The sequence below is a fragment of the Thamnophis sirtalis genome, unplaced genomic scaffold (genome assembly GCF_051295495.1).
Source record: "Thamnophis sirtalis isolate CommonGarterSnake01/CBP01778 unplaced genomic scaffold, rThaSir2_p1.2 scaffold_8, whole genome shotgun sequence".
NCBI lineage: Eukaryota > Metazoa > Chordata > Lepidosauria > Squamata > Natricidae > Thamnophis > Thamnophis sirtalis.
In genome coordinates, this window is record NW_028261388.1 from 80,912,695 (window position 1) to 80,938,965 (window position 26,271).

Here is a 26,271-nt window from a genome sequence, read left to right on the forward strand (position 1 = left end):
ATAAAATTCCTGGATCTTTCTAATCTAAATCAATCTTATTTCTTATTACAAAATGATTTTGCTGAAATTCTGGCCAGTGTGCTTAGATGTGAGTGAAGAAGTTGTAAAAGGCCATCTCTCTGGTATAATTTCAAAACAGGGTATTATATAATCTGATCCTGCTGCATCCAATTTGCATAGGATTAAGAAGGACAAATTTCCCCCTTCATTTTCATAGTGTGCTATGGTGAAGATGATCAGGTAAATCTATTTCATACAAATTATTTGTGCAAGCCTGTGCTGTTTCATACTTAAAAGAATTTTATCAATCTCTTAAATAAGGTTACTCAAGTAACAAAACTTTGAAAGAATACAAATGAATATTATTATTTTTCTTGTAAAGATATCTAGATTTTAAGCAATTACTTTTTCTTTTTCATCTTTAAGCAAAGTGAAAATGAATTGAAATGCTAAATGCGGAAGAAAGGATACAAATAATTTAAAAAATGGAAATACAGTAAAGAAAATTTCTTTCAATGTAACTGAATTTAATTTAGCTAATATGAAAATAAAATCAAATAGAATTGTCATGAAAGTAAGAAACAAACCATCTTGCTAGATGCTTACAGTCAAAAATCCTGAAAACAATTGTAGAACATTTTTCTGTCTTGTGTGAAATGCTTATTTAAATGCTGATTTCCCTTTTTTTTCATAAAAGAACTCTAAAATTGCTTCATTGAACCTATATTATGAAATATGGATAACAATATCTTGGAACCCAGGTGATGTGTATATCTGTGAATCATATTTCACAGATAATTACTTTCTTTATTTTCAAGAATGCAATATTTTGTTTTTCACCTCTTAGTTTGCAGCTATCCAACCTCAAAATAACACTATGTCTGTCCAAAGACCAGAATGAAACATATACTTATTTCCCAAACTGAAATGATGTAGATGAATTTCTATTGTTTCCTTACCTTAAGCCATGTCATTAATTTAATTTACTATAACTGGAAACTTATAGATGACGAAGAACTTTTAAAAATACATTTAAATCTATCAAAAATAGTTGTAGTTTAAAATATTTGTCTTCACATTATTAAAGCTACTGTTAAATTATATTTTTATAAATGCCAAGTACAAATAGATAAAAAGTAATCAATCATGGTAACAAAAGAAAGAAATACTTTCCTGGGGAGAATGTAATTTGCAATTCAACTGATCATATAAAAGCATAAACTAAAAAAGTTTATATATTTTTATGTGCTATGGTTTCACCATTCATTGCATTACATTCCAGAATATTTCACATGTTTTAGGCAAAATGTCCTTGTTTGTGAAGGATAATGATCGTAACTTTTAGACTGAAGTCACTCTCATAACAACCTCTCCAGAACTGTTGTCATCTGATGAATCCTCCGGAGGTCTCATTCGACTGAAGAGTTGTAATAAAACATAGCCACATTGAAATCTTGGTGAAGTTAACTGTGTTGAATGAACTAAATTCCTGTTTCTCAATGCATTTAGTGGTAGCCACAAAGTCCTCGCTGTGGAGGATTCTCCTCGAGTGCTCTCTTCTATGTCTGTAGCTTTGTCATAATTTTGTACATCCCAGTGCAAATTGACAGCCCTCCAACGCTTAAATACTCTGCAAACTGATGCACCTTCATGTACAATAAGTCCTGAAATTAAAGGAAACAAATTATTGAAGCTTTTAGTTCTGTACATCAAATGTACTTTTTGTAAAGAAATACAAAATTGAAATGCTGGCTTGAATCAAAGCACAAAGACTTGAGTTATGGATAACTGATTCCCACATATCCATTGTATAAACATTTATATCTAGGTATATCTTCTTTTGATAGCTTACAGTATGTATTTTTGATAAACAGAAGAAAGATAATGCTTTTATTTAAACATTTAGAAGTTAGCCTAAACTGGGGTCTATTATTAATTTTAGATAGATGATAGATAGATAGATAGATAGATAGATAGATAGATAGATAGATAGATAGATAGATAGATAGATAGATAGATAGATGATAGATAGATAGATAGATAGATAGATAGATAGATAGATAGATAGATAGGATAGATGATAGATAGATAGATAGATAGATGATAGATAGATAGATAGATAGATAGATAGATAGATAGATAGATAGATAGATAGATGATAGATAGATGATAGATAGATAGATAGATAGATAGATAGATAGATAGATAGATAGATATGATAGATGATAGATAGATAGATAGATAGATAGATAGATAGATAGATAGATAGATGATAGATAGATAGATAGATAGATGATAGATAGATAGATAGATAGATAGATAGATAGATAGATAGATAGATAGGATAGATGATAGATAGATAGATAGATAGATAGATAGATAGATAGATAGATAGATAGATAGATAGGATAGGATAGATGATTGATAGATAGATAGATGATGATAGATAGATAGATAGATAGATAGGATAGATGATAGATAGATGATAGATAGATAGATAGATAGATAGATAGATAGATAGATAGATAGATAGATAGATAGGATAGGATAGATGATAGATAGAAGAGAGAGATAAGACAGAGAGATAAGAGAGAGAGATAAACAGAGATAGAGATGGACAAGAGAGATGAGAGATGGAAAGGAGAAAAATTATCTCTCTCCCTCTCCATCTATCCAAAAATTCAGAGCAAACAACACCATCAAACAACTACAAGAAGCAAATACACAGTAGGCAGTAGAAAGGTCAGGAAGTTTCATTATGTACACATAATAAAAATAAAAACTGTTCAGACAGTTTGGGGACAAGAGACATCACAAGTTCAGCAAATACAGAACTACTTGCATTGTCCAAGAAAGGGTCATCTTGGGGAAAAAAGGGGAGTTTCAACATTTAAAAGGACCTAGGACCAGAAGCTCCTAGTCTCCCACCAAACAAAACTGGTTCTGTTTGAAATGAATTTTAATCACTGAACTACTTGAAAAAGCAGCCGACTTCAGAGTAAGATTTTCAGGACATTTCTCCCCACAATATGGTGTTTCTATTTTTCTGTTCTCTGTTCTGTTCCTTCAAATGAAAGATGCAGGCATTATAGATTTTGTGCCTCTGTCTTTCCTTCAGAATCTGAGTTAAGATAAAGAGAGTCTGAAGTTGTTGAAAGTGACTCCACCAAGACCTTACAGATAGAACTAACTTCCTCAGTTTATACTTGCTAGAATCCTAATTCTCACCTAGTTGTGCAGAACAGTTGTTCAGAGCAGAAGTTATTTTCCCTTCCCCAAATAGATCTTCTGCAGTTGTGTGAAAGTTACTTTCGTTTAGAGGAAAGTGGTTTGTCAAGCTGAGAGAATGCACATCTAAAGCGCTCCAAAAGAGAAACCTTCTAATCCCTTCCCAGATACTACACACATCAATAATAGAAATGAAAATTAAAAATCTGTACTACTGCATAATCTTCTTGTCCTTTAATCAGCATTGTTAGAGGATGAAAGAAGCTGACACAACCAGACTGGGAAGGAATATCAAGAACAGATGTGTAGTCGTATGAATGTAGCTGCTATGCTATAAGATTAATTTGAACAGTTATCTTGAAAGCTGTTATGAAGTGTGGGCTTAGGTTTCTAGTCTGAGCATAAAAACAGTAGATGATTCATGGAAAATCAGACTTGTAACCAGCTATTGGGGGGGGGGGGAGTTCCATTTTCTTTCTTCTGGTCTGTATAGACATTGCAATCTTGTTAGGCCATTCTTGGTCTATCCAGTGTGTCTAATTCACTGTAATAACTGAGGAAAGAATAATTTTATTGGGGGGGAAAACACAAATGAGAACCTGGAGAATTTCTGTGTAGAATATTGCTGTTATATGACAACAGGCTTACTGAAAACTAACGTAACTACATATATTGCTCCAAAGTGGCATTGACATTTTACCTAACTACAGTTATACAAAATAGACAACTTGAGTATTATAAACAATATCTTGAATATGTTGTGCCTGAAATTTCCAGGAAATTAAGAACTTTTGTTTATGGTTGTATTCTGTGAGACCACATAGGGACAAAGATACTTCAGGAATAATTGTACAATTTCATAACTATGCAAAATTTAAATAACTAGTAGCTGGTAGCAAGGAAATACATCAAAAAAAACCCTCTCTTTGTTGCTATCAAGCTGTCGTCCAGATTTTTTGCAATTCACATTTCATGTCCTTACTTCATGAGCTGTGGGCAAGGATTAGAAGGAAAGTGGCCACATTCAATTATGAACAAAACTGTATTTTGACTTATATTTGAAAATAAAGTCCAAAACAATTAACTATCTGTGCTTGAGGACAGAAGCATAAGAAGACATGTACACTAACCAGGCCAGCAGTTCACTCACCTACATTCGAGATTGTGGTGCATTTGATAATTTCTACACTGGAGGTCACTGGAGGTACAAATTCTTGTAGAATCAGAAATGTCCAGGAGTCAGATGATCATGATGTAATTTAATTTGATTTTATAATCCCATGGGTTATTTATTTGGATTTAGCGATAAGCAATTTTGGATAGAGTAAGTACAAGGTAAAATGGAAACTGGCCTGGCTGAACATATTCTCACAATTTGACTTGTTAATAATTCTTGTTACTGTAAATATATATTCTATTTGAAACACAAGTGAAGATTCCAGAAAAGAATAGAAATTCTCCAAGTGCAAGATGGTGCCTTCCAGGACCCCTTCATAGGTTGAACTATTTAACTTGCGTTTATATATACACTGAAGACGGCATTTAATTTCATTGTACCATGGGCAATGACAATAAAGTAAACTAACGAAACTAAACTCTATGACAAAATATGTGCTTTTCCAATAGTACTGAATATCTGTAGCTTGGAGGTAGGATGAGGGTGAAGGTTCATTCTACGAGCTTGTGCTTTGGTTTCCGAACATTTCATTACCAGGCTAGGTAACATCTTCAGCAGAGTTTAGGGCAGTGATGGCGAACTTTTTTTGGCCCGCATGCCAAAACCGGGGGGAGCGCAGGGGGGGTGCACGGGCGTGCCACACCCATAATGCAATGTGCGACCCCTAGCATACATGCGTGCATGACCAGCACTCCCCCCCCCCCATTTTTGGTATGCTTTTTTCACCCTCCCCAGTCTCCAGAAGCTTTATAGGAGCCTTGGGAGGGCGAAAACAGCTTCCCTAACCCCCCCCCAGAGGCCCTCAGGAGGCTTCAGAAGCTTCCCTGAAGGCTCTGGAGGGCAAAAAATGACCCTAGGAGCAAACCGGAAGTTACTTCTCGAACCTGAACTTCTGGTTTGCCTGTAGGGCTGGGTTTTTTGCACTCCAGAGGCTTCAAGGAAACTCCTGAAGTGTCCGGAGGGCCTTCGGGGGGTGGGGGAGACTGTTTTCACCCTCCCCAAGCTTCTATAAAGCCTCTGGAGATTGGGGAGGGAGAAAAATGGCCTCGAAAAATGGCCTCGAAAAAAGGCTGAAGTCAGCTGGCCAGCACATGCATGCACACTGGCCAACTGGCAGGGCAACGCCTCACGTGCCTGACAAATGGCTCCGCGTGCCACCTGTGGCAGGCGTGCCATAGGTTGGCCATCCCGGGTTTAGGGGATGTCAGTGTCAGTGTTCTTCTGTTTATAAGGCCTTCAGGTGTGGGTCCTGTGAGTGTGAGTCATCAGTGACTCTTGTGATGGGCCTTGTGATAAGGAAATTACATCAGGTCAGAGTCATTGGGAGGTGAACTGCTGGTGGGGGGGGGTTGCATGGGTTGGTTGAGGGTCAGTGCTGTTTCTGGTTGGCTGTGGGATTGATTTGGATTCTCAGGGGTTCGTTGGCTGGATGTTAGGTCAATATGTCTGTTGATGGAATTGCTTGTGGATTGTCAGCATAATGCATAATGTACTTTATAATGAAACCAGAGCCCCCCATAGTCTTCTATTCGTGAAATGAAACATATCCAACTTACCCACCCATTCCTCATAGATTTTCCTTTTCAGTTTTAATTTATATTAAATTATAATAAGGTTTTTAGATAATAATCTAATCATGAGCATGGTCGATGGTAGCGTGACCAATGATTTTTGCGTTGCTCCAATTGAATCCGTGCTGTTTGGCGTCATGTGGGTAGAGAAGAAGGATTCGAGATTGCGGCATTTGACTGCCAGCCAGTGTTCGTGGATCCTAGTTTTTGATTGATGGGATGTATGCCCCCGGTAGAATTGTCTGTAATGGTTACAGTTGATTTTGTAGATTCCATTGTTTCTTTCATCCTTCTGTGTTTTGTCTTTGGTTCTGCATAATAGCAATAGCAATATAGCAGTAGACTTATATACCGCTTCATAGGCCTTTCAGGCCTCTCTAAGCGGTTTACAGAGAGTCAGCATATTGCCCCCAACAATCTGGGTCCTCATTTCACCCACCTCGGAAGGATGGAAGGCTGAGTCAACCTTGAGCCAGTGAGATTAGAACCGCTGAACTGCAGATAACAGTCAGCTGAAGTGGCCTGCAGATCAGGCCTAACCCTGAGCCGGTGAGATTTGAACCGCTGACCTGCTGATCTAGCAGTAGCCTGCAGTGCTGCATTTAACCACTGCGCCACCTTGGCTAATTCCTGTTGGGGTGTGGCTGTGGGTTTGTGGGCTATGTTATTCCTAGGGATTGGAAGATTCTGGCTGTCATGTCCGACACCCCTTTTGGGTACTATAGGATTAGTTTTTGTGTGATGGTGGCTGTGTGGTGTTGTGTGGTTTGAGTGCTGGGTGTCACAATATAACATTATTTACATAGTTATTACGGAGAAAGACATTGAGCAGCCACACATCACATCAATTAAAAACCAGGATCCACGAACACTGGCAGTCAAACACCATGATCCCAAATCCTTACTCTCTACCCACTCCAACACCCAACGGCACCAATTTGGTTGGAGCAACACAAAAATCATTGACCATGCTACCACCTGCCACGCTCATGAGTTCACCGAAGCCTGGCACTCCACAAGTCATTCCATCAATAGATGCATTGACCTACAACCAGCCTACGAACCCCTCAGAATCCAAACCAGCCAAACAGATTGCACCCAACAATCTGGATTCTCATTTTATGATCTGAATGGTAGACTGAATCAACCTTAAACCCTGTAAGGATTCAAAACTCCTCGCTATGGTCACAGTTAGTCTGCAATACTTGCATTCTAACCACTGCACCACCACAGCTCCTAATATACCATGGTAGTCATGAGTTACCAAGCGGTGTTTGCTGGTGTATATAGATCTCTGTCCTACACCTAGTATGCAAATGTATACTTTTGTATACAAATGTATACAATGCAAATGTATAATACAGCTTTTCACATTTTCAAGAATTCTTACAAAATATTTGCATTACCTTTGCAAAGATTTTCATATAAGGCGTGACAGACTTGGAAGCTGGACTCATCTATCTCTCTTGTGTAATAAGTTATCCAGTAACAATAAAGTCTACTGGTTTCTCTTTGTGAAATCTCTTGCTCTCAGCATAGAAAGTATGCTGGGAATATTACAGTATCCCTATCAGATTTTCCAGATAGAATTTATTCAGAATTTGCATATTTGATGCTTAGGTCAGTGGTCCCCAACCTTTTTATCGCCGCGGACCAGTCAGCCTTTGATAATTTTACCGTGGCCCGCTGAGCGTGCGCAGGGGTGGGGGGGCGTTGTTCGCAACGACACATTGATTGTTTATATACAGGAGGAGCATTTGCGCACGGCCCAGGAGCCTTTGCGCTGCAGCGATCATGTCCCCCGGCCGCTGCAGCGATCATGGCCCCCGGCCGCTGCAGCGATCATGGCCCCCGGCCGCTGCAGCGATCATGGCCCCAGCCGCTGCAGCGATCATGGCCCCCGGCCGCTGCAGTGATCATGGCCCCGGCCGCTGCAGCGATCATGGCCCCCGGCCGCTGCGCGGCCCGGTGCCAGGTACTCTACGGCCCGGCACCGGTCCACGGACCGGGGGTTGGGGACCACTGGCTTAGGTGATGGAAATAGTTAAGCCCCGAGCTGATTTAATTAATTTTTCATAGCATTGGTGACTATGGCACAGAGACACTGAGATCCTTAGAACTTTATCCATGCTATTTAACACCTTCATCTGTGCTTTAGTGGCTAAAAATACCCCCTGCCCTCTTTTAGTGCTACTATTTCAGAATGGTAAATTAAATAAGCATAAGATGGCAACTAAGAGTTGGATTTTCTGTGTTTCTTCACTGCCATCTAGTGATCTTTCTTTATCTTTCCAAGTCAATAGTTGTATTTGCTGTGCCATAACAGTGCAAGAAGCATAACTAGAAAATCTGGGGTGAAAAAGCAGCAGTAAATATTTACAGCAAAGATAGTAAATAAATTCTTAGTCAAGATCTGATCCAGAGTTTAAGGAATATTGTTTTGTTTATAAAACAGAGCATTAGACAATGATTGTACCAATGTTCTGGCAGATATCAAATTATCTGGATGATCAAAGTAGAAATGCATCTCAAGAAATAACAGTTTCAGTTATACTTTTAGAAATATTATGTCAGTACCTTATGAGCCCTTTATCCCAGAAACTCCCACTCTCTGTTCAAAGGCAGTCAGTACTGCTTCAGTTGAATTGAGATTATAAAGCAATTATAGAAGCACAACCCATTCAGAGTAACTCTTATTTCTGGGTAGACAAAGTACTTTTCCCAGAAATCTGATGTTTCATTTTTCTGCTCCCAACTTTAAGGAGGTAGTGATATCTTAGACACTGTGACTCTGTCCTTGCTTTGGAAAATTACTTCAAGGTTGCAAAGCTGGTGGCAGTAAAAAAAAATGATTTTAGTAAGCTTAAGGCAGGGGTCAACAACCTGTGGCTCTGGAGCCACATGTGGCTCTTTCATCCCTCTGCTGTGGCTCCCTGTCGCTAGTCAGCTCCACAATTGATAGGGCTTTCAGTTAGAAGAAAAAGGCTGCCATACTAGGAGGAGACTCTATGGTGGGGAAACCAGACTTCCAGTTGGCTCCAGAATTGAAGGAGGGGCTTCTGGTTAGGACCTTTGTGGCTCTTTGAGTGGTTAAGGTTGCCAACCCCTGGCTTAAGGCATATCTGGGCTTCAGAATCCAGACAATAAATGTATACCATTGCATACATAGGATTTTTTTTATCTCTTTGCTCTAATGTCATCTAGATTTTTAAAATCCAAATATGGGACTCCTAAGGCTACAAACAAGACCATAACTCTTTGGGAGTGATCTCATTAGAAATTTTCTTCCAAGCAAGTTAAAATTCTACATAAAGAAACAACCATCATTTAAAAAAAACTAAATAAATAGGAATATCTGCATCAATGGAAACAAAGGAACAATAGTATTTAAAATATTCTCATTACTTTCAGGTAAAAAAATAATGGTACCAGAAATGTTATGGAAAGGAATTTCCATTACTAGAAACACTTATATAATCACTTACTAATATCTCACGTAGTGCGAAAGCAAAGCATTACTTCACTTCATTGTATGGATTCATCCCTACAGAAACCTATAAAGTACAGATGGGGGAACAACTTGTATCCTACAACAGCCCTTAGCGGCAAAAGGTGCAGCTTGAAAAACTGTGGGAATGTCTAGCAGCTTTTCTCTCTAGTCAAACAACTGGTAGGGAACTTACTATTATTTTCCCTTTGCTCTTAGCAATAGAAAATTGCTTTTCTGTTTCCCACCAGGCATTGATCATGTTGATCAATTGCCCTGTGAAAGTAGATGCATCATTTTCTGCTGCTAATGCTAGAGAAAACAGCTTTCCTGAGGAGAACTGCTCGTGGGTAGGGATGAGGGATATACTTTCCACATACTCGCTCAAAATTACTACAAGGAAAAGGAATTATGCTTCCATTCTCCTTCTCAATACCAGCATCGTTCCTGTTACAGAAACCCAAGGATGTTGTAAGTTGGAAATAACAACATCTCATGGGCAGAGGGAGGGTGGTGAGAGAGGGATATACATGTAGTACATAAAAATGGGGACATATCAATATTAGCCCTCTATTCAAATGCAAAATGAGAACCGGGACTGAAATAATACCAGAAATCAATATACATTATCCTTTTTTTTTTTGACTGGGCCTAGTTAGTTTGCTCACAACCACATTTTGAAAAGGCCCCGTTTTTATAGACAAAAGGCATGATGATGTAGAACATTAATAACCTAATTTGAATGTCATTCAGTCATGTGTGATTGTAGCTCAATTTAATGTTTCTTGGAAAGGCAGCAACAAACATACAAACAAATTTCCAGTTCACCACCAGGGCACCCAAATTTCCAGTTCACCACTGGGACGTCCTAAGTTGCAATCCTGATCAAGATCTCTGGTCAAAGATCTATCTACTGTATGCAACATTTTGTTTCTCATTTAAAATTCTAGTCAAGGTCAATCTTATTCAAAGCAAATGGAAGACAAAATAGCAGTAGACTTATATACCGCTTCATAGGCCTTTCAGGCCTCTCTAAGCGGTTTACAGAGAGTCAGCATATTGCCCCCAACAATCTGGGTCCTCATTTTACCCACCTGGGAAGGATGGAAGGCTGAGTCAACCCTGAGCCGGTGAGATTTGAACCGCTGACCTGCTGATCTAGCAGTAGCCTGCAGTGCTGCATTTAACCACTGCGCCACCTTGGCTCTTGATAATAACTATTCTATTCATAAGCTACTCAATTATTTTGTTTAGTATTGATTCTACATATTTATTTAGGACTTCCTAACTGTTTAATATCCAACAGAAAAGGCAGTGCCGAAAGTCACTTATTAGAAAAAAGTAAATATCCATTTATGTTTTCACCAATTACTTCTAAAAGTTGTTAAATAATATGATACACCAGATGAATCTGTGGGACTCCATGGCCTTTAGCTGTTCCTATGCATACCCTTCAGAAGATTAACCACAAGGAAGAAAAGTAGAACCACCTAAAATAGTATGTCAAAATCTAATTTTTAAAAGTGTTTCTTGAAAAATCAATTGTATTGAAAATTGTTCAGTTCTCAAAAACCAGTAGCCAATGAAATAGTTATCTGTGCAGTAGATAGATTAGTCTCCAGATTAGCCATCTGTAATGAATGGAACTAATGAATATCATTCAGAGCCAAGGTGGCACAGTGGTTAAATGCAGCACTGCAGGCTACTTCAGCTGGCTGCAGTTCTGCAGTTCAGCTGTTCAAATCTCACCGGCTCAGAGTTGACTCAGCCTTCCATCCTTCCGAGGTGGGTAAAATGAGGACCCGGATTGTTGTTGGGGGCAATATGCTGACTCTGTAAACCGCTTAGAGAGGGCTGAAAGCCCTATGAAGCGGTATATAAGTCTAACTACTATTCAGAAATATGTGAAGGCTGTTCACTGGTCCAAAGACATTTGAGTACATTGCAAGGGTGCCCTATCTCAGCACTAGATGGAATGTCTCAAAGAAAATAAATACAGGTACAAATCGTTAAATGTGATGGGATTTGTGCCAATATTTCTATGCAAATACTATATATGTATGTATTCAACTAAGAATATAGTATTTGTATAAAAGAATTATAGTTTTTTTTTTTTACAGAGCCGAGGTGGCGCAGTGGTTAGGGTGCAGTACTGCAGGCCACTTCAGCTGACTGTTATCTGCAGTTCAGCGGTTCTAATCTCACCGGCTCAGGGTTGACTCAGCCTTCCATCCTTCCGAGGTGGGTGAAATGAGGACCCAGATTGTTGTTGGGGGCGATATGCTGACTCTGTAAACCGCTTAGAGAGGGCTGAAAGCTCTATGAAGCGGTATATAAGTCTAACTGCTATTGCTATTGCTATTAATAATATAATGGAGTTCTTTGTCAAAAGAATAAATAAGGTAGTGATATAGTGGCATGACTATAAAGGTGAAGTCAAATTTTGATCCAGTCTTTCTTCTTTTACGGTTTTGGGCTCTTTCCTATTTGTAACTATATTAATATGTAATTTTTGTGAATTCACACTGTAGATAATATTAGTTTTTAATGATTTTTAAGAGTTTTTAAATTTCACCTTTATTATTTTTATAAATATATCAAGGCAATGAATATATCAAATATTCCTGTTTGTTCCTATTTACCCCACAACTTTCCCATGAAGTGAGTTTGGCTAAGAAAGAATGAGAGGCCAAAGTCATCCAGCTAATTTTCATCCCTAAGAGAGGACTAGAATTTACTAGTTCCTGGTTTTTAGCCCTAACCACTAAACCAAACCTGGCTCTTTTGAAATGTTCACAATTTGCTACCAACTTTCAGAAATTAAATTTCGGGTAGTTATAGAAGTATGATCCTCTGAATGATTGCCCCTGATATTCTTGAAGGCTGTTGTAATTTCATTTAACTTGAGAGTATTATGGATCTTTCTATGGGTATTGTGGGTAAGCGTAATTATGAGGCAACTTTTTAATACTGTTTATCTGAATTATTGCGTCTTTAAAATTCTTGTTATATCTAAAAGTGACAATATTCACATACATTTTATTTTTTTCTAGAAACTACCATGTATGTAGATCAGATATACAAAAGCATAGTCTCAAATTATATCATACCACATTTATCAAAATGAATGACAATATTACTTTTTTAACTTACCTATGCACACTAGATCCATAAAACCATACATTGCATAGCAGATTTGAAAAAGGAGGTCTTTTCTTTGCCAAACAGCATAGGGACTGAAGGCTGACCACAGAAGCCAAGTTACACTTGCCACTAAGAATAACGACCCCAAAATTACAGCAATCATCTGCACCTTCTCAACCAGAGTTACAGTAATGCTCTGCCACTATAAGGAAGAAAAAGCAACATGAATAAAATATTAATAAAAAAATTCTAGGTCTGTCTAAACTCATCCTGACAATATTCACAAAGTTCTATTGTATTTGTTCATAGCATTTTCTCATATTCATTCTGGAGAAAGAAACTCCATTCATTTCATTAAGTCATCTTAAATTGAATAACTTTAGCAGTTTAGAAATGTTACAAATCTCAATTTGGACGTTGCTTTTCAATGTTTGGTAAAAACATGGTCCTTGTCAAAACTGGGTCCTAGAACAAACTTTTAACCGGATTGAGTCTACTGTGTGCAACACAATGAAGAATCCTAATAAAGTTTGCCATTTTGAATTGAATTGAATTGAATTTTATTATTTGTATGCCGCCCTTCTCCGGGAAGAACTCAGGGCGGCGAACAATTCAAAAAGGGGAAAGGGGGAACATAAAACAGAATACAAATAATTAAAATAAGCAAGAATCACACAACCATACATATTTCCTCTTTGTCTGTCAGGATAATTGTACATGTTAGAAATCCAATTGTAAAGATACATACAAAAATGCTTTCACTGTACATAGAACAGGAAACAAAGAAAGAATGTGTTTGAATGATACAGTGATTAAGAATAAAGCTCTAAACATTTATGAGCGCATTTATTACAATACCCTACAATACCCATTTTAGTCTCTCGATTTATATGAATATGCTTTCAGAGAACATAACCTTAGCACAGAGAGTGAAGTCTACACTCTCAAGGTTGACTCAGCCTTCCATCCTTCCGAGGTGGGTAAAATGAGGACCTGGATTGTTGGGGGCGATATGCTGACTCTGTAATCCCGTTAGAGAGGGCTGAAAGCACTATGAAGCGGTATATAAGTCTAACTGCTATTGCTACATAAATATATATTGTTTATAATTACACATTAATCCTTTACTCATACTTGTATGTACAAATTCATTGTGATTAAATACTGTATAATGTGCCATTCAAATACAATCTGGATAATTTTTACTCATGGCAATTGTAAACAATTTTTCTTCAGTGACGTATTATCTTTGCATCAGTGGTGGGTTGCCATTTTTTTACTACTACTTTTTGTGGGCACGCCGCTTCTGCACATGCACAGAAGTGTCCAGGTGGCTGGGCGGAGCCTCCTGCCACCGCTACTACCGGCTCGCCCAATCCTCTGCTTTTTATGTATAAACTTACCACAAAGGGACAAACCAAAGTTTTCCCCATTCTTCAGAGCAGAAATGTCTCTTATGTGAGAATTATTCTTTTATTCAACCATATACAGTAGATTACCATATTTTTCGGAGTATACGACGTACCTTTTTGCCTCAAAAACAGAAGCTGAAAATCTGGGCGCGTCTTATACACTGAATACAGCATTTTTTTGCCTCCTGAAACCCCACCCCCTTCACCATGAATTGTCAGTGCTAAATTGAGGATACTAATCTGATAGTTTATCACATTTTGGACCCATTATACAAAAATCCAGAACTCTTCAGAAGTCTAAAATGCTGGGAAAGGTAGAAAGAAAAAGAAAATGATTAGCAGCAAAGTGAATGGGTTCCACCACAAAACCGCGGTAGACTAAAGCGCGTGTGACTAAAGCGCGGTGACAAAACCGCACCGTCAAAACCGCGCGACAACAGCGCACCGACAACAGCGCACCGACAGAAGCGCGCTGTAACATAACCCTAAAAATAACCCTAAACCTAACCCTAAACCTAACGCTAAACCTAACCCTAAACCTAACCGTAAACCTTACCTTAAGTTAAATCGCACTTCTGTCGGCGCGCTGTTGTCGGCGCGCTGTTGTGGGCGCACTTTTGACATCGCGGTTTTAGCGCCGCGGTGTTGTCAGCGCGCTTTTGACGTTCGCGGTTATGTCGTGCCACGAAGTGAATGGACACAATTACAGCAGCAATGGATATACTTTTGAAAGATCTGAAGGGCCAGGATGGGGACAGATCAGCCTGGAGAAGGCTTCCCTATGTGATTACTAAGAGTCAGCACTGACTTTTGCCATACTCATTTATCAATGCAAGTGCATTCTAATTAACTCCTTTTTTATTTTGGTTCTATAATGTTGATCCTAGAATTTCTCCCTTGGAACACACCCTATCCCCAATTTTAAAGAGCAGAATCCCTGTTTATTTAAATAGAAAGTTTTATAGTAATGAATAAAGCAACATGGAATAAATAACTGGTTCCTGAACTAGATGTTTTGGGCTACAGTGATTATAATCCCCAACCATTATAGTTTGGGATTAACCAAATAGTCCAAAATATCCAAGAGTACCAGGTATGGGAAACCTGGAGTAATTAACAACCTTCTGAGATCAAATTAGCTCAGTAGGAAGTGGAAGCTTTGCATTTGTAATTTGATGAAGAAATAAAGATTTCACAGTGGGATTTTAATAAAGAACTTCAAGTGGTTCCTAAATTGTAGAACATCTACTGTGGGAAGCCTGTATGACTATCTCACTGCTGGCGTTTTCGTGAGCAGTTGAGATGTGGCTTCTAAATAATGTTTGTGGCCTAGATTATTATCATTATTTTGCTTTCTGTTGTAAATTTTCTGGGGCTGTCAGTAGTTTTATATTTTAAGTGATTGCTTTTAAATACTGCATTATTAAAGGAATTTATGATCACTGATAAATTAGAGAGACCATGCATAGTGTGGCTTTGGGGATTCTTTCCAATCCTTTAATAGCAGCTCCACACTAGGCCACAGGATCAGGAGAGAGGAAGGAGGGACTTAGAGTGAAGAAGGGATTTGCATTGAAATCAGATCCAGTCCATTTTCAGACTAGTTCTGTCTACTGTTGATTTGTCCCAGACCAAATCTGGTCCCATTCTGTTTTGTTTTCAGAGACTTATCATGTTAAGAGAGCCCTGAGATCCCAAGCTTCTTTACATAATTCCTATTCAAAATTCCACTGGGTTGAAAAAAATAACAAATATAAAAATAAAGAACAGTCCATGCTTCACTCTGCGTTTAAGATGTCTTCCTTATTTGATCAGCAATTAACCGGATGAAATTTATAGGCTATAAATTAGTGCAGTTATTCAGTAGCCGAGAACAGTATCTTATATCTATTTTAATGCTGATGCTCTGTTTTGGGGGGGGGGTGTATGTATACTTATATGTGATATATGTGTACCACTGCATTTTCTAATTGTTGTGAGCTTTTCTGAAGGATCAACAGAAAAACAAAAATAATATATATTATTATATAATGTTATATTTGTGCTGATAAATAAATAAAGGGTGACTAGTATAGATCTATTTCAAGCTATTTAGCTCTCATCAGCTAGCCATACCTTTACTGGGATTCGAACCTGTGCTATATTACATCTTAGGCAGACGTCTTAGCCATTAAGCCACAGGTCCTCCTCCTTATCAGCTGAAGCCAGGGAGGAAGGTATATATTTAGTGTCACAACCCCTGGTATGCCCCAATTATGGGAGGAAGCTAACTGCTTCCATTACATACATACATACATACATACATACATACATACATACATACATACATACATACATACATACATATATATATATATATATATATATATATATATATATATATACACATACACACACACACACACACACACACACACACACAAATATATATACAAAATGATATGTTGGCATCTAATATTTGTTATACACACACACACACACACACACACACACACACACACACACACACACACACACACACACACACATATATATATATATATATATATATATATATATATATATATATATATATATATATATAACAAATATTAGATGCCAACTTCATTTTGTATGCAAGAGAAGCAAAGCCCAAAATAATTTGCTTGCAGCATGAACAGAAATGAGAAAACCTACGGATAAGAAATTCTTATCCCCTCTCCTATTCAGTCAGCTGAGCTCCATTAATCCTACAGATTTAACTAAGTAATGAGGAATAGTCAGACTTGTAGAATTCTGGGCAACTGTTACTCTCATAGAGGTAATAAAATGTTCAGGTTCAGTATAAAGAACAGTGCTACACAATTTAAAACTAGAATTTGTGAGATATAATTTTATTTTATTGTATAATTTTATTCTATTCTATTTTTCTAGTGTAGATATCCTAATGCACCTTAGGGTTGCAAAAATATAGATGACCATTAACCAGGAGAAAAGAGGTAGAGAAGCCTGTACCTCTTTTCGGATACTTATGATAGCTAAAGAGGACTGATACAATTATTTCAATTAATTGACAATGAGGAGCATATGAATGTATTTGCTTAATTAATACTTGAAGCACTTGAAGTGCTTAATTAAGACTTGAAGAAAAACTAATAACACAGTTTAATGAAATTTTCCTTTAACATTAAGGTTTTTTTAAAGTAAATTACAGTAGTAGTAAGAAATAGTAATAAGTGGTTGTAATTAGTTATCCTGAACCGTTTCCTTCCCCCCGTCCCATGCAGTTCAGGGTTTATTTATAGTTTATAGTTTATTATACTTGTATGCTGCCCTATTCCCGAGGGACTCAGGGCGGTTAACAAACTAGATGGGGGAAGGGGAAATACAAAACGGACAAACACAAATACAAAAAAACATCTTGAAAACAATACAACAGTCACACAATTCAAGTGGGGCTGGGAACTCATCAGCCCCAGGCCTGCCGGAACAGCCAGGTCTTGGTAGCCTTGCGGAAAGCCTGAAGGGTGGAGAGGGTCCGAATCTCCATGGGGAGATCATTCCAGAGGGCCGCAGCAGCATAGAGAAGGCCCTCCTCCAAGTGGTCGACAGTCGACATTGGCCAGCAGATGGTATTCGGAGGAGGCCCAATCTGTGGGTTATTCAGTCTCTAGTCTTTGGTCCCTCTCTGCCTCCTCTCTGGGAAGATGCAGTACTACTACTAACATTCCCGCTCACTCCTTCTTCAACTACACATTCCATCCAAGTTAAGAACCAGCAGAGATGGAGGGCTATTGGTTAGAGAAGGGACTGCAGATTGTTAGTGTGCCATAATGATGAGTTGGAGATGGCTAGAGAGGTAAAAAGAAAGGTAACAAAGGGATAAGAAGAGAAGTCACACAGAAACTAAGAACTGCAAGGCTCAGGAGACAATTCCCAGAGGAAAAGACAAAGTGGTGGCCTGGGGAAGGGAGATTGCTGTTAGAAATAGGGATATGTGTTGTGGCCCAGCAGGAGCCGTTGGAGCTGCCACCAGACTCCGACAGCGAGGGCCCCTATGAGTCGGCTCTGGAGGATGTGGAGGACCCTGGACAGGGTTCTGACTCCGAGCAGGGCGCAGAGAGGCTGGTTGGCCACCAGGAGGCGCCTGAGCCTTGGACCAGTGGGGAGGAGACAAGGGAGTGTGATCCTGACGTCAGCAGTGAGTTGTTCCTGGATGCCTGGCACCGAAGAGCTAATAGGCGTCAGGAACAGTTGCGCAGTTACAAGAGGTAATTGCACTCATCTGCTGGTAATTAGGCTCCTCTCCAGACTATAAAACGAATGCTTGTGCACACGCGTCTTTTGCAGAAGTCAACACATGAACTAATGTTGGAGAACAGTATCGTGAGCTTCCTGCCAAGGCTTGTCTGTGCTGGTTTGCTGCCAAGGACCTGTCTGTCTGTTAATAAATTCCGTAAAGTATCTTTGGCTCGGAGTGTGTTGGTGTCAGAACAGATATGTATATGTAACAAATATGGAGAAATTATTAATCAATTCAGCAATCCATCAGAATAAACACTTTAGACGTTCCAGGCAAATCTGACCTGGGATAAAAAAGGCTGACCTTCTTGTTATTTTGTCAGCTCTTTTCTCTTCAGAATCCATTCAGAGCAAGGATGGTTGTTGGTGCAAAAAAGTAGTAGAAAGTAGTAGAAAACAGTTGTAGGGAATCCAAGAGGGTTCGGATAAGCAACCAGACTCCATTATAAACATTTATAAGCTTACTAAGTAAAATGATAAAATCCATCTTCTAGCTTTTAGAAGGTTGAGAAAGATTCTTCCTGATTAGCAATAGCAATAGCAGTTAGACTTATATACCGCTTCATAGGGCTTTCAGCCCTCTCTAAGCGGTTTACAGAGTCAGCATATCGCCCCCACAGTCTGGGTCCTCATTTCACCCACCTCGGAAGGATGGAAGGCTGAGTCAACCCTGAGCCGGTGAGATTTGAACAGCTGAACTGCAGATAACAGTCAGCTGAAGTGGCCTGCAGATCAGGCCTAACCACTGCGCCACCTCGGCTCTCTGATTGATTGATAGATAGTAAGAAAAGACATTTGTTCTTCCTGTGTAGCCAAATAAATATTGGAATAATTTCATTAGTCCCTTGTCCTGTTGAATATTGCATGTGGCTATTGTTTGATTCAACTGTACAGGCCCTCTATGTTCTGTGAATTTCATACTTTAGAATAAGTAATACATGTTAAGCTGCTTTTGTTTTTAATCCTTGCCATAATCTTTCATTAGTTTATCATGAGCTAGATAGAGTCTGGGTGCTTATTCTAACAAATCCAACAAAGATTTTTCACCTACTGCCCAGCTGTGTGGAAACCTGTCTTCACCTCGCTACCTAACAGGGAATAGACAGAGGGCAGACTATTAGTCCATTGGTGGAGATGTTTGCTTCCAATGCTATCTTATTTCCAGGAACTTATTCATATGAATTTAAGCAGCACCCAGCTCTCAAGATTCTAAAAGCTTCATAATAAGATTAAAAGGAAAAGATATAAAATCCAATATCCACATTTTTTAAAAAAACAGAAGCTCAAACACCATGTAGTCATAACAGTATTAAAAATCAATCCCCAAATGCCTGTTTGGAATAAAGCTATTTTCATTGCTCTATGGGATTCAAATAAGATGGACTTCTAGTATATCTCTAATGTAGGGTGTTGTATAACCAGGCAGCTATGATACAGAAGGATTGCCTTAGGCTCTTTGTCCCTTTGCGTTCTAATGGGGACATGACCCTAAAGCAGTGGTCTCCAACCTTGGCAACTTTGTGACCTCTAGGCTGGAGTACTGCAACGTGCTCTACATGGGGCTGCCCTTGAAGAGTATTCGGCAACTTCAGCTTGTCCAGAATGCAGCCGCGTGAGCGATCGTGGGTGCGCCTCAATTCACCCACGTAACACCTATCCTCCGCGAGCTGCACTGGCTGCCTGTTAATCTCCGGATTCGCTTCAAGGTGCTAGTTGTCACCTACAAAGCCCTTCATGGTATTGGATCTGGGTACTTGAGAGACCGCCTACTGCCAATTACCTCCACTAGACCAATAAGATCCCACAGACTAGGCCTCCTCCGAATCCCATCAGCCGCCCAGTGTCGACTGGCGACTACCCGGAGGAGGGCCTTCTCTGTGGCTGCTCCGACCCTGTGGAACGAACTCCCCGTGGAGATTCGTACCCTCACCACCCTCCAGGCCTTCCGCATAGCCCTTAAAAACTGGTTGTTCCGACAGGCCTGGGGCTAAAGACTTGCAGCCCCACTTCAAATGGTATGATTGTTGTGTTTTTTAACTGTGTATGGTCTTTATATTTTGTAACTTTGTTTGTTTTCCTCTCCCTTGATTTGTGAGCCGCCCTGAGTCCCTTTCAGGGAAAAAGGCGGCATACAAATAAAGTAAATTCAAATTCAAATTCAATTCAAGAACCTATGGACTTCAACTCCCACAGTTACTCAGCCAGCAAAGCTGAGTTGAAGTCCACAAGTCTTAAAGTTGCCAAGGTTGGAGACCACTGCCCTAAAGCATCTCCTTCTTGCTTGTGCCCAGGCTGGGCAGACAGTCTGTAAAGTATCCTTGAACTTAAATATATATAAGTCTTTATAAGCCAAAAACAGCATTTTGAATTGGATTTACTCACTGGAGAATTGGCTCTCAACACTAACATTTGTGCCCACTAATACTTCTGGGACCTTGTAAGAGGCAAAGGGATGCAGAGTACATTACAAAGCCTGTTCATATAGTGATGAGGGCATGGGTCACTGTTGGCAGCACAATTGGGCAAATACCTCTCTGTTCATAGCTTCCATTTCCAGTAGAAGACATAAGTCTAGAAAGACATCCAAAATTCAGAACTGTTCCTTCAAAGGGCAAGTAAATTTGTCCAAAGCAATCACCAGAAGCCTGGCTATTTCCGTATTATTGAGATTCAGATTAATTTTGTTCTTGCTATAGACCTATAGGCCTACACAATCTCAAGACACCAGGGAAGGATTTCCACACCATTTCTGGCATGGCTTGAGGTATTAATGTATAATAGACTACCATAAGTATCTTTCTAGGTCGAGAAACAACTTCTTTCTATTGATTGACACCTCACAGACAGCACACATAATCATGAACACAGTTTTAAATAAACCATATGAAATACAAAAAGGAACTAGGGAAGGATGCCCACTATCTCTTCTCTTATTTATTTTAGTTCTTGAAATACTAAATAGAGATGTAATACAATATGAAAAGATCACAGGTATAAACATTAAGAATGAATCATAAAAGTTAAGAACTATAGTAGATGATTTAGTTTTGATTTTGGCAGAGACTTTAGAGCAGAACCAATACTAATAGGTGTCTTGGGTGGAACATCATTTGAACACCATCAACATTGACCTAATCATCATCAGTCAACTCCAAATAGCATTTTTACTTGGGACAGCTAACATCCTGCAATGATGCCAATAACACCATTGAACAAGAACATCTGCCTATCCCAGCTCCTTAGGACAAACTTGATAGATGGATAAAAATGCCAAATCCACTGTAAACATCTAGCTTGACTGACTAATAATAATAATATGGGCAGACATGTCTCAGAGAAACAGCAAGAGTATTATCCTAACCCAGTGTTTCTCAACCTTGACAACTTGAAGTCCTATGGATTTCAACTCCCAGAATCCCCCAGCCAGCATAGCTGGCTGGAGAATTCTGGGAGTTGAAGTCCACAGGACTTCAAGTTGCCAAGGTTAGGAAACACTGTCCTAACCACTCATCCCCAACATCAACGAAGTTATTCAAAACAAAACAGCTGCATACCATTTTATGACACAATTAATTAACAGCATACTATTGCATTGTCTCAGGGTAGGCCCAAAAATAGGCTCCTGTCATATTCACTGTTTATTTCTCATTATTTTTATTATACAGATTTTTTTTCATTCTTTTCATTTCTCAGAAATAAATCAATGGACTTTTCATATTGGCAGCACTCTTGTCACTTCTTTATTCTACAAAGCAACTAGGATTGCCCACCAGATTACAGGGAAATCCTCAAGCACCCTCAGGAAGTCTTCTGGATCCATCAGACACCCAGGGTAGACCATACAAAAGTCTACCACTTTTGCAAAGAAGAAAGGTAATATAAATATAAAGCTTGTACTTTAATTGCCTCACATCTCTGAGGAATTTTCTCAGCTACTACAACAAAAAGGGAATATGTCCAGCTGACCTACTTTTCAAGGCAGCCAGCATATTAGGGAGATAAATTCTCTTTTCTTAATGGGGGAAAACTTTTTGTTATTTGCATTGGGAGGAAATTTTGTGCTGATACCCTTATGCATTTTTAAAAAGATAATTGCAGATTGAGAGGATGGATTTTTTCCCCTGAATTTTAGCATACGAAGAAAAGCTTAAAAGAAATGTGTTATGTTCATGTGGCATATTGATAGTGGAAATTATTTTATATTACCTGGCAAGGCCTTTTCATTTTAATTGCTATAACATGGTATCTGTAACAGCAGAGTTCACAAGTCCACGAGCCTCTTTCGCTGATCCACTTCAGTAGGCAGAGTTGATGTGTATATCTTACAGAGCCATCACAGCGACAAGGATTTAGCAATTCGCCCTAGAAAAAGATTAAAAAAATAAATAAATATTACACTTTTAAAATTCCCACATTTTTATAAAAAGGTTTCATTGGCTGAATAAATCTATTTTTTCTAATATACAGAAGTAATTCCGATTGCAATCCTTAATTATTAGACAACAGGTAGTCCTCAGCTTATGATTATAATTGAATCCGCAATTTAAGTTGCTAAGTGAGAAATTTGTTGAGTTTTGCCCCATCTGATGACTTTCCTTGCCACATTTGTTAAGTGAATTGCTGCAGTTGTTAAATTACTAGTTAGTTATAGTTATAGTTTTATTGATTTGTATGCCGCCCACTCCCGAAGGACTCCGGGCGGCTTACAATAAAACAAGGGAGGGAGAATAATACAGAAACAACATTAAAATATACAACAGTCACAATCTCCAGGGGGGGCTGGATATTTCGAGAGCCCCCCCGGCCTGCTGGAGCAGCCAGGACTTAACAGCTTTGCGGAAGGCTGGGAGGGTAGTAAGGGTCCGGATCTCCACTGGGAGATCGTTCCAGAGGGCTGGAGCTGCAACAGAGAAGGCTCTCCCCCCGGGGAGTCGCCAGCCGACATTGGCTGGCAGATGGAATCCGGAGGAGACCTAGCCTGTGTGATCGAATCGGTCTATGGGAGATGATTGGCAGGAGGCGGTCTCTCAGGTAGCCTAGTTGTCAAGCGAATCTGGTTTCACCTTTGACTTTGCTTGTCAGAAGGCCGCAGGAGAGGATCACATGACTCTGGGACACTGCAATGGTCATAAGTGTGAGTCAGTTGTCAAGCATCTGAATGTCAATCATCTGACTATGGGGGTGGTGAAAAACGGTCATGTCACTTTTTTCAGCACCGTTGTGACTTGGAATTGTAAGCCGAGGACTCCCTGCATGGCATCTCTGAAAAGAGTATGATTCTGAAGATATATATTTCATTCTTTCTCATTTAGGCCTTCAGTGTAGATTCTACTCTGAATGAAGATAGTCATGCCAGCAGATGAAGACCTGCGCTAAAATAGAAGAAGGTCTTCTCAGTCTTCTAAGGCAGTGTTTCTCAACCTTGGCGACTTTAAGTCCTGTGGACTTCAACTCCCAGAATTCCCCAGCCAGCTATGCTGGCTGGGGGATTCTGGGAGTTGAAGTCCACAGGACTTAAAGTCGCCAAGGTTGAGAAACACTGTTCTAAGGTTCTCCTGTATTTGCTTCAAGATGTGAGAAAGATCAAGCTCTCACCAAAAACACTTCCCTCATACCAGGCTAAATTTATGAGCAAAGCAGTGAACAGTATTTAATCGAGGAGATTAAAGATGATTCTGCTATTCAGCTCTTATGCATATAATTACATTGTTGTCATAAAAAAATAGCCATGATGGTGCTGCCTTCCTCCTTCAGTAATATTGCTGTGATTGCCTGTAAAATCAGTGGAGGAATGAACTAAACCAAAGCAGTTGTTCGCAGACCAAGCTGCAAGGAAAGCAGATAAGTTTGTCTAGGTCAGGAAACAATATATTTAGCACAGATGTTAAATTTCAGAACAGCCATTATTACCTAGACATGAAATTAGACGTTAATAGAAAAGATGTTCAACTAAACTGCCAATTAAAGCATATTAAAAGGATTGGAGAAAAATATACACTGCTGTGAAAAGAGAACGAATAGATTAGGAAAACATAACCATAGAATAATGCTTAGCAAAATGTAACTATCTTGGGTGGGGTGGGGGTGAAAGAAATTTAAAGGAAGTGGAAGGGCAGTTACTGTACCTATATCTATTGATGTATTCACTCTATGCATCTGTGAATTAAACTAAAAACAGTAACACAAAGTTGCAAATTTGAAAAAAAACTATTAAAAACAACAATGGAAAGAATATTTTAGATAGATAGATAGATAGATAGATAGATAGATAGATAGATAGATAGATAGATAGATAGATAGATAGATGATAGATAGATAGATAGATAGATAGATAGATGATAGATAGATAGATAGATAGATAGATAGATAGATAGATAGATGATAGATAGATAGATAGATAGATAGATAGATAGAATGATAGATAGATAGATAGATAGATGATAGATAGATAGATAGATAGATAGATAGATAGATAGATAGATAGATAGAATGATAGATAGAATGATAGATAGATAGATAGATAGATAGATAGATAGATAGATAGATAGATAGATAGATAGATAGATAGATAGATTGGATGGATGGCTAGATAGGTAGGTAGGTAGGTAGGTAGGTAGGTAGGTAGGTAGGTAGGTAGGTAGGTAGGTAGGCAGATAGATAGATAGATAGATAGATAGATAGATAGATAGATAGATAGATAGATAGATAGAGATAGATAGATAGATAGAAAGATAGAAAGATAGAAAGATAGAAAGATAGAAAGATAGAAAGATAAGATAGATAGAAAGATAGAAAGATAGAAAGATAGAAAGATAGAAAGATAGATAGATAGATAGATAGATAGATAGATAGATAGATAGATAGATAGATAGATAGATAGATAGATAAAGACTACTTGCATAAAATCCAAATGAGATGAGATTGGCAACTTTGCTGCATCCCCTAAACTTTGATCAAAAAGCTAAATAAAGCAATATATTTACAGATCTTAGTGACTCACAGCTTCCATCCTAGAATGTGCAGTTGCACTTCCTGTTTCAAAGACTTAGAAATATTGTAGGATCTATCTCTTACTATTTATTAGAATAATTAGAAGTTGATATGTGGAGTAGGTATTCTGGCTCATCTACAAGCATGTTTTGAAATATAATGTAAAAAGGGATAGGAAATAAATATAGCATTTCAAATCTGTAATTCTGATTCTTATACAATAAACAATTTAGACACCCTAGCCATATTTAAACACGTTTAATGTTAAATTACTTTAATAGAATCCCACTGCTTCAGTGAGCCTACTCACTGGCCTGATTTATGTATATCACTAAGCTAAAGTGTGATTTGGCTAGTTTTGGCTTAGTATGTTGCACAAACTCAGACAAACCGGGTCTTAGTAAGATGCATAAACTCACCCTACTCATAGCTATAAATCTGAGAATGATGAACTTATGGATGGATAAACCATTAGTTTCATTTAGAAAGAAAATGATTAAAAGTCAGCAGTTTGTCAGGTTTCCGAAAGATGCCCTAATTAATTCATGACCCTCAAGCCAAGTTTCAAAAGAAAACCAGTCATTTATTAAGAACACCATTTCGGTAACACCTAATTGCAGTCAGATCTAACCTCATTTGAATTATGGCTGAACTTTGCCCATTTCTTCCCTCCCCTCAGTCTGTGTCATAAATCACATTCTCTAACGAGGTGCATGCCTCAGAAGCCTGCTGTAGTCATCTGAGATCAGACTCTAGCCGAAGGTAGGTGTAGAATGTGCTCTCCCCTTTTCCTCACCATGGCAACTTGATAACAGACATGCCAATGCTTTATGAGTTGACACAGTTTTATTAAAAACTAGACAATAATCTATGACTGTTCCAGAGATTTCCTTTCTGGATTCTTCAACACTTTCAACAACGGCAGAGCTAATGTACTTGAAAAGTTCTTAGAAATTCAGGAAGATATCCATAGATGTACGT

General features: G+C 38.6%; 1 protein-coding gene across 1 annotated transcript in view; it reads right to left on the reverse strand.

Moving 5' to 3' along the window:
- Positions 1–1,169: 1,169 nt before the first annotated feature.
- Positions 1,170–26,271, reverse strand: part of MARCHF11 (membrane associated ring-CH-type finger 11) — a 32,175-nt gene continuing 7,073 nt past the window's right edge. The window contains exons 2-4 of the mRNA XM_087722141.1: positions 22,507–22,662; positions 12,617–12,809; positions 1,170–1,664 (exon numbers count right to left, since the gene is read on the reverse strand). Of these exons, the coding sequence (XP_087578267.1) occupies positions 1,342–1,664; positions 12,617–12,809; positions 22,507–22,662 (672 nt within the window). The 3' untranslated portion in view covers positions 1,170–1,341. The remainder of the gene's footprint in view (positions 1,665–12,616; positions 12,810–22,506; positions 22,663–26,271) is intronic.